The following is a 12,792-nucleotide window of genomic DNA, read 5'->3' as shown; positions in this document are numbered from 1 at the left end:
TGAAGAAGACCAAGGGCCCACCAACGTTTCACCTGGTCACAGTAGATACGTACATGAAATCTGGGAATAGACTGTATAAATGGCTATGGATCAGGACCCAGGCAGACCACTGATCCATCCCCACCTCCCATCTCTCTGATCATGACCCCAGATGGACTGGTCAGTAGACCATTTTTGGCTCAGTGCCAGACAGGAAACTCAAGTAAGTGCCACTTGAAAAATATCCTTAATCCTAAATCAATTTGGTCCTAGTTTTGGATTATTTTAGTTTTCCGTAACGTTTGTTTGTTTTTTTGCTGCATATGTGCTTTAACTCACTCAAGCAGCTTCATCAAACTGTCTGACCCAATGTTTTATGAGTCAAGAAGAAGAAGAAGTCTTTTATCAGCCCTGCAGCCCTATGTTCTTAGTGTGAAGCAGAAAAGAGGCTATGACTCCTCCTGGACAGGACTTCTCCCAGCCAAGACCACTCCCCTTTTTTACAGCTGGTTGGACTAGGACAATACAGATTAAGTGTCTTGTCTATGGACAGAAACAGGTAGCATGAGTGGCATTCAAACCTCGGTCTACACATTGGCAGGCCAGTTCCTTGTCCACTGAGCTACCTGCTGGACACAAAATCCATTAAAGTGAAATCGCTTTGCTTTTCGGTTGGACAGTCACCACTGTGAACATCTACTACTACAAACAACTGGTTCACTGTTGTGTCCCACAGCAGCCTATACTCAAGGTTCTTGAAATGGAGCAATATCTCCACCTGGTGGACATTTAATATAAATGCAGATACAATAGAATTTCGCTAAGAGCTCTAGTAGTAATGGAACAAGCAGATGTACGGCTCAGACGAGTGCACTTTGATCCAGAAAGACAGGATTCACTGATAAAGTTGCTCAGTTAATTCTTCCATCCCCCTTTGTTCCAGTCCCTGTTTTCAGTTCTGAGCACATCCTTCTCCTCTCTGTTGTTCCTCATATCTCTCTCTTCCTTCTTCATTTTCTCCTTTGCTCTTTCTCTCTATCACTGTTTTATCACCTTCCCTCGTTCCTCTCCTGTCATCTCTTCGCTCTTCCTTCCATCATCCTTTCTCGTCCCTTCTTCTTTATTCCTTTCCTTTCCTTTCCTTTCCTCTTCCCTCTGTGCTTCTTCTTCATCTCCTTCCCTTTTCAGCACCTTGGTACCTCTCAGCTCCTGTTCAATGCTTCTCTTTTTCTAGCCTCTCTTCCTCAGCTCTTCTCTTCATCTCTCATCTTGTTCTTCTTTCTTTTTCTCTTGCTCTTCTTTTTTCTCTTTTCTATCCTCACTCTCTTCACCCACTTCTTTCACCCCTCCTTCTTTCCTTCCAGTCTCTTGTTCTCCTTTCCTCCCTCTCTTATCCTTGTTCCACTCCTCCTTCCTTCCTCACCTGTCTTCCCCTCCACCTCCTTTACACCGCCCCTTTACTCCACCTCCTCCTCCTTTACTCCACCCTTCCTCCTCTCCTTCCCTCACCTTCCTTTACTCCCCCTCCTCCCCTCTCCCCTCCCCTTCCCTCACCCCTCCCCTCCTCTTCCTTTGCTCCCCTTTCCCTCCTCCCTCCCTCCTCCCCTCCTCTGCTGATATTCCTAACTTGGTTATGTTCTTCATTCTGCTCTCTTTAAACATCTCCCTCACTGAGTTCTGCTCTTTATTCTGGTTCGGTCCGGACCGGGTTCAGTCTGCTAACATGGGTCTGTGTCGCCGCTACATGAGAGGAATCACCATCAGCTTAACACTGCTGTTGCTGGTAGGCAACATCCTAATTAGCACTTAGCAAATTAATGGATATAAATAATTAGCATAAATGCTAACAGCTAAAGCTGCTAATGCTAACTGTTAATGAGGAATCTTATTCCTTTAAATTATATTTTATTTTACTTTTGCTGCCTTATTTTGATTTTTTTTAATATATATCACTTTTGACAAACTTTAATAAAATAAATCTGCAACAGAGAAGTTAATTTAATCAAATTGGTGATACCTTTTTGTTAAGTGAATATTTAATTACATTATGATAATAATATTTAATTACATTATAAGCTTTGTAGTTGACAAAATATTTTAATTTAAATACTTGAAATCAGTGTGTTTTATTTTTGTTGTCTGATTTTGTATTTATGTTGAACACAAACACTTTGACTTCAGTCTCAGTTAATCGTTTTTTAAAACATATATCTTTTTATTTACGATTTTATTAAACCAGCTTCCTGCTTAGTTAAAGAAACAATCTTAAAGATTTTTAAACTGTAATATTTTGACAAAAAATTCACAAAACTCAGTTTGTGTTCACATTGGGGGAAACAAAATCAGCCTTTTGTGTAGTTGTCAGCTGATCATTACAACAAATAAAAGCTTCTTTGTTTTTTTTTTTTTTAACAAAGGTTATGATGTAAACAAACTTTCATCAGTTTCTGAAAACACAAAAATTAAATTTTAATGGTTTTGTTGTGTTCAGTAATTTCTGATGTTCATGTTTTCTCAGGAATGGTCCCTTTAAATAAATAAATAATTTCACCAGCTTTAATTAAAGCTGATGAGCTCACCTAGTTTTTGTGACGTCACTGTCCAGGTGTTCGGCGTGCTGATGATCGGCGTCGGTTTCTCCTCTGGCTACAGTGAAATATTCATTGCCGAGGTAACTGTTTATCTCACATACACAATGAAATGGAAAACTTGTTTGTTTTTGTCTTTTGAATGTGCAAAACAACATCACAGTGGGCGGAGCTACGTGTGGTGGCTGCAGCCGGTCGATTTAAAGGGGTCATATTTTCAGTTCCCTCAGACAGTGAGATGCTTGTGTTCTCAGATAAAACCATTTTTAAACAAGCGGTAGAAGTCCAGATGTGGGGAAAAAAAAGTGAATTGTGCGTCTGTAAAGACTTGGACTTTTTGTGACGTCGTTATAAACTTTCATGTCATCCTGACTGGTCAGAACGTGTTTCCAGATAATCTTGATTCATCATTATTTTGACTTGCAAAAAATACAGTTTAAGACATTCAGTCATGTGATGTTGTTCACGATTGTGGCGCTAACAGCTGCAGGTCTCCTGCTAGATAAGATTAATGATTTGTCGATAAGCTCAGGTTTCCTAATTGTTCATTGATTAGGAGCGATTTCTATGGTTACAATATTTATTCATTAACATCGATGCTAACATCCCTTGCTTTTGCTAATCTTAATTTAAGAATTAAGTCACATTAACATCATGACATTTCAAGAGTAGGAACTGATTATATCTCAATTGATCATTTAGGATAACTGACATTTTATAACAAGATATTATGTAACAGACATTTAGTAACAGATATAGTCCAATATTGTTGCTACAAGTGACATTGTTACAAATATGTTAAATTGTCATGAAGGACACAGAGTGCAGGAATATAATTATGGTTATGTAATGTGATTTCTGCAGTATCTTGGTTTGATAATGTCGAAATGAGGTTGTGATTTAAAGTGAATCTAATAATTCTTTGAATATTGTCTCATTTTTCTGGCTTCAAAGAGTGAGAACAAACAAAATGTAAGATATAAATAAAAACTAAACAGACAACACTCCGGAAATTATATATACAGGGTGGGCCAATAAAATGTTACCACTTTTTGATCGTACACAAGTTTTTGAAATGAGAACTTATGTTATGTGTCGGACGCAGCTCGGAGAACCGACCAGCGTTTGAAGGACCCAGTATGAAATAAGCAGAGCACGGTACAAAGGCTAACTGAATTTAATACATAACAGTGATAATACAGAAAGGTGCGGTCTGGCGTGGTGCGCTCCCAGCAGCGCTAACGGTCCGGAGCCAGAAGCTGTTTCGGACCCAAGGACCCCGCCGACACCCCCCAGGTGGCCGCAACAACCGAGTCTGTGAAAGAAGGAACCATTATGTGAGTCCACACTCTACACACAGAACACTTAAAGGTGTACAAACAGCAAACACTTCCTGGCTTGATTGCTGATCAGCTTCCAACCTGCAGGCATGGAACATCCAGTTCACAAAACTCCACCGCAGTGGAAGCTGATACATGACTAACAAACAGCTCAATACAATAAGGTGTGAGGGACACCACATTTACTGACTGTATAACTGTTAGTCACAAAATCTAACGTACCTCAGGAAGTGTGCTGACAAGCGTGAGACCTCACCCCCTCCTCTTTCACAGACTGTGCATCAAACCTGGACGTTTCTCAGCATCCGCTGCTGATGAGATGGCTCCCGAGACGACGATCTCACCCGTCTGGTCACAAGGTCGAGTCTCTGGCAAATACACACTGTGCACTCCAGTCTTAAATGCCAACATGCTCCAATCCATCCAGATGCACCTCAGCTGTGAGTCCTGACGAGTCGCAGGTGATCAGGGTGAGGTCCTGACAGCCTCAGCAACACAGCCACTCAGTCCCAAACGCAAGCCACCTGGGAGGAAAACAAAAAGACAAACAAACCGGCAGCCAGGCCCCCCCAGCCATATAACAACTTATTTGAAAATTTTATTTACAGACTTGTAACTTGAAGCATCAGATTAACATTTGATACCAAAGGTTTCCCACTTTGTCTCTTGTTTTCCGCACAGTTCAATAATTGATGACCTGTTCAATCCACGCTGCTCTTCTTTGGATTACAGCTGCAACACGCAGATTGAAGTTTGTGATGACATTGCCACACATCTCAAGAGGGATTCTCCCAATCTTTGTTATTTTTGAAATTGTATGAATTAAAATATGGTAACATTTTATTGGCCCACCCTGTGTGTATGTGTGTATATACGTATACAGTAGTGTTCAGAATAATAGTAGTGCTATGTGACTAAAAAGATTAATCCAGGTTTTGAGTATATTTCTTATTGTTACATGGGAAACAAGGTACCAGTAGATTCAGTAGATTCTCACAAATCCAACAAGACCAAGCATTCGTGATATGCACACTCTTAAGGCTATGAAATTGGGCTATTAGTAAAAAAAGTAGAAAAGGGGGTGTTCACAATAATAGTAGCATCTGCTGTTGACGCTACAAACGCAAAACTATTATGTTCAAACTGCTTTTTTAGCAATCCTGTGAATCACTAAACTAGTATTTAGTTGTATAACCAGTTTTTCATCATTTCTTCACAACTGTGAGGCATTAATTTTGTTGGTTTGGAACCAAGATTTTGCTGGTTTACTAGTGTGCTTGGGGTCATTGTCTTGTTGAAACACCCATTTCAATGGCATGTCCTCTTCAGCATAAGGCAACATGCCCTCTTCAAGTATTTTGACATATCCAAACTGATCCATGATACCTGGTATGTGATATATAGGCCCAACACCATAGTAGGAGAAACATGCCCATATCATGATGCTTGCACCACCATGCTTCACTGTCTTCACTGTGAACTGTGGCTTGAATTCAGAGTTTGGGGGTCGTCTCACAAACTGTCTGCGGCCCTTGGACCCAAAAAGAACAATTTTACTCTCGTCAGTCCACAAAATGTTCTTCCATTTCTCTTTAGGCCAGTTGATGTGTTCTTTGGCAAATTGTAACCTCTTCTGCACATGTCTTTTATTTAACAGAGGGACTTTGTGGGGGATTCTTGCAAATAAATTAGCTTCACACAGGCGTCTTCTAACTGTCACAGCACTTACAGGTAACTCCAGACTGTCTTTGATCATCCTGGAGCTGATCAATGGGTGAGCCTTTGCCATTCTGGTTATTCTTCTATCCATTTTGATAGTTGTTTTCCGTTTTCTTCCACACCTCTGTTTTTTTTTTGTTTTTTTTGTCCATTTTAAAGCATTGGAGATCATTGTAGATGAACAGCCTATAATTTTTTGCACCTGCATATAAGTTTTTCCCTCTCCAGTCAACTTTTTAATCAAACTACGCTGTTCTTCTGAACAATGTCTTGAACGTCCCATTTTCCTCAGACCTTCAAAGAGAAAAGCATGTTCAACAGGTGCTGGCTTCATCCTTAAATGGGGGACACCTGATTCACACCTGTTTGTTCCACAAAACTGACAAACTCACTGACTGAATGTGAACACCCCCTTTTCTATTTTTTTTTACTAATAGCCCAATTTCATAGCCTTAAGAGTGTGCATATCATGAATGCTTGGTCTTGTTGGATTTGTGAGAATCTACTGAATCTACTGGTACCTTGTTTCCCATGTAACAATAAGAAATATACTCAAAACCTGGATTAATCTTTTTAGTCACATAGCACTACTATTATTCTGAACACTAGCACTACTGTGTGTGTATGTATATATATATATATATATATATATATATATATATATATATATATATATATATATATATATATATATATATATATATATATATATATATATATATATATATGTGTGTATATATATATATATATGTGTGTATATATATATATATATATATGTGTATATACCGTATATATATATATATGTATATGTGTGTGTGTGACATTTGAGATGAAATTTTTCAAATGTAAGAAAGTTATTGAATCAATAACCATTTGTGGTGTTTAAAATGGGATAAAAATTAACCAGAATTAAAAGTGATCTATTTTTTTGTCTGTGTGTGTGTTCAGTGGTGGTACAGCCATTGCTCACTGGTTCTGCAGGTGTTTGGTCCAATCACCATGGTTCTGTCTGTTCTGGGAATCTGTGCAGTGACCCTCGATATCAAACCTCTGCTGCTGCTGGTGGGAAAAACTTTAATTTAAGTAACCCTCATAACTCAGTGCAACACCCTCACAACTCGATGCATAACCCTCACAACTCGATGCAACACCAGCACAACTCGATGCAACACCCTCACCTCATTCTCTTAGAACTGGACAAAATGTGCTCATTTTAATTACTGTCCTCTGAAGGTGAGAATGTCAGTTGAGTCGTCACAAAGGCACATGAATGTAAGCGTGCACACACAGGGGGCGGAGCTAACCTGCAACTTTTCTTTCCAGTTTTCTGCTCTGCTGTTTGTGGAGTTTTCAGCTCTGATGGTTGTTGCTTCACCGTTGGTTCAACTTCAAGCTCAGGTAATCTCTAGAACCCTCAACCGTCTGTTCATCGTCGTTTGTTTGTTTGTTCGTTTGTTTGTGTGTTCATGTTCACTGTCTCACACATGTTTGAATAATCATTTCTGAATATTACGTCATCCATAAATGCAAACGATAATGATAATTCAGGTTTAGTATCACTGTCAGGGGGCGGAGCAAAAGAAGCACTGCCTGCCTCTGTTTCAGTAACTGTCATTTTTAATTGGAGCAAAACAAATTAAAACAAAAACCAAGAACATTTAGCAGCATTTCTGCACTTGAGAACGAGTGCTCCGAGGTCCATGTGGCTATTTTGGACTGTGCACATGTAACGGAGGCCAGCAGGTGTCATTGTGCAGATGTAGTTAATAAACCTCACTCCCAACGGTTCAAAAGGATTCTCTGGTCACAAGGCCAGAGCCCTGGGTTTTAGCCTTCTGGTTACAGAGTCCGACTCCCATGCCGGAGATCGTGAGTTCGTGTCCCAAGGGGAGCGAATGGGCGGAGTCATAACAACACAATGCAGAGTGCAGCCGCTAGCGACCACGCCCCCAATTATACAGCAGAACTTTATGGCTTAAAACATCTTAAACTAAGATGTAAGAAAACAATAACCCCCCCCCCCCCCCCCCCCTTACAGTTGTCATGAATGAGAAAACTGTTGGAAGAGACCTAAACCATTTTTTGTACCAGCTTGCAAAATGTTTATTTCTGCTCTAAAGTTGGACATTTTAACATGGGGTCCTATGGGAAAGTGCTCTGTTTTGAAGCCAGCCTCAAGTGGACAGTCAAGGTACTGCATTTCAGTGTCGGCCTCATTTATAGCGGGCTCATGGTGCCACTTGGAAGCAACAGTCACCTCTCCAGTCACAGCCACTGGACTCGCTAGTGTGCATTTTGTCCAGATTTGTGTCCTGACTTTGAAAAGCATGTTTAGAATCAGAAACCTCTCTGTGTTGGTGTTTGTGTAAAGTGTAATCTGTTTTTTGTTTGTTGTGTTGATTTGTACTTCACTCTGCAGACAGACATCATTCTGGATGACAGGTTTAAGAACGTGACGCCGCTCTATACCGCCGATGAACAGCTACAGGTCGAACTCAAGAAACTCCAGGTCTCAGTGAGTCAAACCAAAACCCATAAAACCCACAATCTCACAAAAACCCACAAAGCCCAAAAAAAACACAAACTCACAAAACCCACAAAGCCCCCCCAAAAACCCCCACAAACACAAAAACTACAAAACTCCACAAAACCCACAAACTCACAAAAAGTACAAAACTCCACAAAAACCCATGAAACTCAAAAAACACAAACTCACAAAACTCCACAAACCCCCAAACCCCCACAAACTCGACAAAAACCCTTCTTCTTTCTTTTTTGGCTGTTCCCGTTAGGGGTTGCCACAGCAGATCAGTGGTTTCCATCTCACCCTGTCCTCTGTATCTTCCTCTGTCACACGAACCACCTGCATGTCCTCCCTCAGCAGAGTAAAGTCCACAAAAACCCACAAAGCCCACGAAACCCACAAACTCACAAAACCCCACAAAGCCCATGAAACCCACAAACTCACAAAACCACAAAACTCCACAAAAACCCATGAAACCCCCAAAAATCACAAACTCACAAAACCACAAACCCCCAAAAACTCCACAAAAACCCACAAACTCACAAAAAGTACAAAACTCCACAAAAACCCATGAAACTCAAAAAACACAAACTCACAAAACTCCACAAACCCCCAAACCCCCACAAACTCGACAAAAACCCTTCTTCTTTCTTTTTTGGCTGTTCCCGTTAGGGGTTGCCACAGCAGATCAGTGGTTTCCATCTCACCCTGTCCTCTGTATCTTCCTCTGTCACACGAACCACCTGCATGTCCTCCCTCAGCAGAGTAAAGTCCACAAAAACCCACAAAGCCCACGAAACCCACAAACTCACAAAACCCCACAAAGCCCATGAAACCCACAAACTCACAAAACCACAAAACTCCACAAAAACCCATGAAACCCCCAAAAAACACAAACTCACAAAACCACAAACCCCCAAAAACTCCACAAAAACCCACAAACTCACAAAACCCACAAACTTACAAAAACCCACAATACTCCACAAAGCCCCAAATACTACAAAACTCCACGAAACCCAAAAAACCCACAAAACTCCACAGAGCCCCCCACCACCACCAAAAAACCCCCCACAAAACTCCACAAAAACTCACAAACTGACAAAAACCCGCCAGGCCTAAAACCACAGACCCCATAAAACATTATTGTTGTCCTTTTGGCTGCTTCTGTTTTTGTTTGGGGCCACCATAGCAGATACAGCCAGATCTGCATTGGTATTTGGCACAAGTTTTACACCAAATGCCCTTCCTGATGCAACTCCAGTTTTACCTGGAGAAACACACACAGCCACTGGTGTTCCAAAGAGGTCTGCAAGTATTAACCAGGTCCCGCACTGCTTAGCTTCAGGGATCCGCCGGGATCAGGCTGACACAGAACAGACGGACAGACTGCCAAACCCCACAAAGACCAAGAAATGCAAAAACTGACAAAAAAAAAAAAAGACCCACAAAAAACAACAACAACAACAACAAAAAAAAAAACAAAACCTACAAAACCCACACACTCACAAGGCCCCACAAAAACTCCCAAAAATCCATGAAAAATGCAAAAACCATACAAACCCCACAAAATCCACTAATTTTCTTTATATTAACATCTGTAATTATGTGTTTTATTTGTGACACATTTCCTGTCTAATGAAATACAACAATACACAAACTGATAATCCAGGAATTCTCCAATTTAAATAGATTTTCCTCTTCATTTAGTTATACAACAATGATTCCAAAAGACAAATATCCTCCTGAGACTCAGCCCTGTCATTATGTCCCCTGTACTGGACAAAAATGGTAACACTGGAAGATTTTTTCCTCAGTTCTCAGGAAAACCCCTCTAATTGTGTTTCTGTGTGGGCTCTGTTTTCTCTAATTGTGAGAAGATGCAGTCTGTATTTCTGCACTGAATTATTGCACCATCTTTTGGCCGTCAGAGGAATTGCAGCTTGATGAACTTTGTGCGTCTTTTCATCTCTCAGGATTCATGTTGCGGTTTGATGGGTTTCGAAGACTGGAAGGATGAAATTCCGGTGTCATGTTACTGTACTCCCGTCCCTCCGCTGCCCACTGACACACTGTTACAAAGGTAATCCTGGAAACACGGAAAAGTCCAAACACACACAGCTCTGGGAATGCTGAAATCATTTCAGTGTGTTGTTTACCAAGTCCCAGAGTGTGCATTGATATTGATACCAAAAGATGGCACTAGAAGAACGGCCACTGGACACCTGTCCTGCAGGTTTCCCAGCTGTCCTGACTCCACCCACTGCTAATGAATTAAGTCAGGTGTGCTCAGCCAATCAGGACTGAGGAAACACTAGACTTGACTAATCAGCTGTTGTCAGTTGTCTTTCCTGTTTTCTGTCCAACAGCGCTGACCGTGGTCAGGGGAGCTCAGTAGGACTGTGTGTGTGGGCGGGTCGCGACCTTTACACTCACACCTCAAATGCTACGACTAACGTGTGGGTTCACTCCAAGGTAACCCCGCCATCATATTTATTTTGATACAGGGAACCAACGTGTTTTCTTAATTGACTTCTGACCTCTTCATGTGACAGCCCTGTGGACCAATCCTGAAGCAACATCTGAGCTTCATCCCCAAAGTCAGCATCGGTGTGATTTCAGCCTTTGCCACTGTGATGGTACATGAACACACACACTCACACACTTTGCACCGCTCTGCAAAATGACGCAAACGGCATTATACACTGTGACCCTGAGCAAATATATGGTTAAGACAAAATAACTTACTTAGTACTTTGTGTCCACCTGCATCTCTTAAATAATGTGAATGGTTACTTGGGGGGGTGTCCAAGATTGCAGATGAGATGTTTGGGACACAGAAGTTGGCCTAATGCAGAAGACTTGGCCCCAGGTGTGAACTGTGACAAGGGTTAACCAAACCCATAACCCTGAACATAAACCACCTACCCCTAACACTATCCCTACATTTAGACCGAACACTATCCCTACATCTAGACCGAACTCTACCCCTAACGCTATCCCTACATCTAGACCGAACTCTACCCCTAACGCTATCCCTACATCTAGACCGAACTCTACCCCTAACGCTATCCCTACATCTAGACCGAACTCTACCCCTAACGCTATCCCTACATCTAGACCGAACTCTACCCCTAATGCTATCCCTACATCTAGACTGAATTCTATCCCTACATCCAGACCGAACTCTACCCCTAACGCTATCCCTACATCTAGACTGAATTCTATCCCTACATCCAGACCGAACTCTACCCCTAACACTATCCTTACATCTAGACCGAACTCTACCCCTAATACTATCCCTACATCTAGACCGAACTCTACCCCTAATACTATCCCTACATCTAAGACTGAATTCTATCCCTACATCTAGACCGAACTCTACCCCTAATACTATCCCTACATCTAAGACTGAATTCTATCCCTATATCCAGACCGAACTCTACCCCTAACACTATCCCTACATCTAGACCGAACTCTACCACACAAACAAAGTCACACTTATGAATCCTATGATCATTTATCTGTGGGTGCACCTTGATCTAGATCTGTGTTTTCAGACAGGGGTGGGCTGAGGATTGGACTTTGGAGGGTTTCGTTCTAACGAGTGCCACAATAGTTTGTCTTTTTATAAAAGCCTTATGAGTGTCACACTTCTTTCTTCAGTGACCACATGTAAGCATCTGTAAACAGTCTGTCTTTGTTTTGCAGCTGGCAGCTATTGGTTTGTGCCTAGTGTTGGGTCTGGAGGATTACTGGAGGACGGCTCCGGTGGAAACTACAGTCGATGAGTACAACAGAGTTAAATTCAAACCCAAACACTCCCTAACCTGACCTTTGACCTCCACCATATCACCCTGGTGTTGTCACGTACTGCTGGTGTTAAATTAAAGCCACACTGAGACACTGCAATGGGCTGGCTGGAAGGACCCCAAGCGTTTTGTCCGCTGCAGAGACCACGCATCCCTCTTCAGCTGGGTCACGATGGTCTAATCCTGGAAGATGCCCAGAAGTAGTCAAACATGAGTGCTAAGAGCCACTGTTCTCTCTCACGTCTACGTTTGACTCTGTTTAAAGTCGTCACACAAACTGCTCAGGATGTTTATTGCCTTTACCCCCCCCCCCCAAAAAAAAAAAAAAAAAAATCACTGCCAGTAAGTCCAGCAGCAAATACTAATGAAGTGTCTCCATGACGATGTCAAACATCATCTTCTGAAGTGTAAATAAACTTTGGACCAAAAATCAGTGCTGTCAGCCTTTTGCAGTTTCCACTTCCAACCACATGTTGGCAGCAAAGATGCAAGTAACTTCAATATCTGCATTTTTGAAACTTTATTCATTTTTGATAATCAAAAACATTTTTTCATGCTTTGAGTAAAATCTCAAAATGTAAAACATGAATTCAGTCTCTGGCAAATTTAATAAAATTTAATATTATTATTTCAGATGTCAGAAAATACAAAAAGATGAACGTCACAATTTGTAAGAATGGGGGGGGGGGATCTTTATTTTGACAAAACAGATTGCAAAAGGCTTCAGTTTAACAAACAAAATGAGTTTAGATGCACTTTCCTTCCGTTTGCAGAAAGCATTTAGATTTAGCAGATTTTTCTGCACACTACTTGAATTTCTGAAAATCCAGACA

The 12,792-nt window shown here is 41.3% G+C and overlaps 1 protein-coding gene across 2 annotated transcripts; it reads left to right on the top strand.

The window, feature by feature from the left end:
• The first annotated feature begins 1,595 nt into the window (after positions 1-1,595).
• LOC117504383 (23 kDa integral membrane protein-like) lies at positions 1,596-12,292 on the top strand. Of its 2 annotated transcripts, none has more exons than XM_034163854.1 (9): positions 1,596-1,762; positions 2,585-2,650; positions 6,575-6,688; positions 6,950-7,024; positions 8,046-8,141; positions 10,124-10,230; positions 10,517-10,622; positions 10,703-10,786; positions 11,859-12,292. In XM_034163854.1, the coding sequence occupies exons 1-9, from the start codon at positions 1,613-1,615 to the stop codon at positions 11,979-11,981; spliced, it is 921 nt and encodes a 306-aa protein (XP_034019745.1). In that variant the 5' UTR covers positions 1,596-1,612; the 3' UTR covers positions 11,982-12,292. The 2 variants fall into 2 exon arrangements, with proteins under 2 accessions (XP_034019745.1, XP_034019744.1); XM_034163853.1 differs by having other exon boundaries at positions 2,585-2,654; positions 6,570-6,688.
• The last annotated feature ends 500 nt before the right edge of the window (positions 12,293-12,792 follow it).

This window comes from Thalassophryne amazonica, chromosome 22, assembly GCF_902500255.1.
Source record: "Thalassophryne amazonica chromosome 22, fThaAma1.1, whole genome shotgun sequence".
In the NCBI taxonomy this organism is placed as follows: Eukaryota; Metazoa; Chordata; class Actinopteri; order Batrachoidiformes; family Batrachoididae; genus Thalassophryne; species Thalassophryne amazonica.
This window is presented reverse-complemented; position numbering and strand designations above follow the sequence as displayed.

Coding starts and splice junctions, on each gene's coding strand:
- LOC117504383 (XM_034163853.1), top strand. CDS start 1,613: ATGTTCTTCATTCTGCTCTCTTTAAACATCTCCCTCACTGAGTTCTGC. Junction 1,763..2,584: donor GCTTAACACTGCTGTTGCTG/GTAGGCAACATC, acceptor GTCACTGTCCAG/GTGTTCGGCGTGCTGATGAT. Junction 10,623..10,702: donor ACGTGTGGGTTCACTCCAAG/GTAACCCCGCCA, acceptor TTCATGTGACAG/CCCTGTGGACCAATCCTGAA.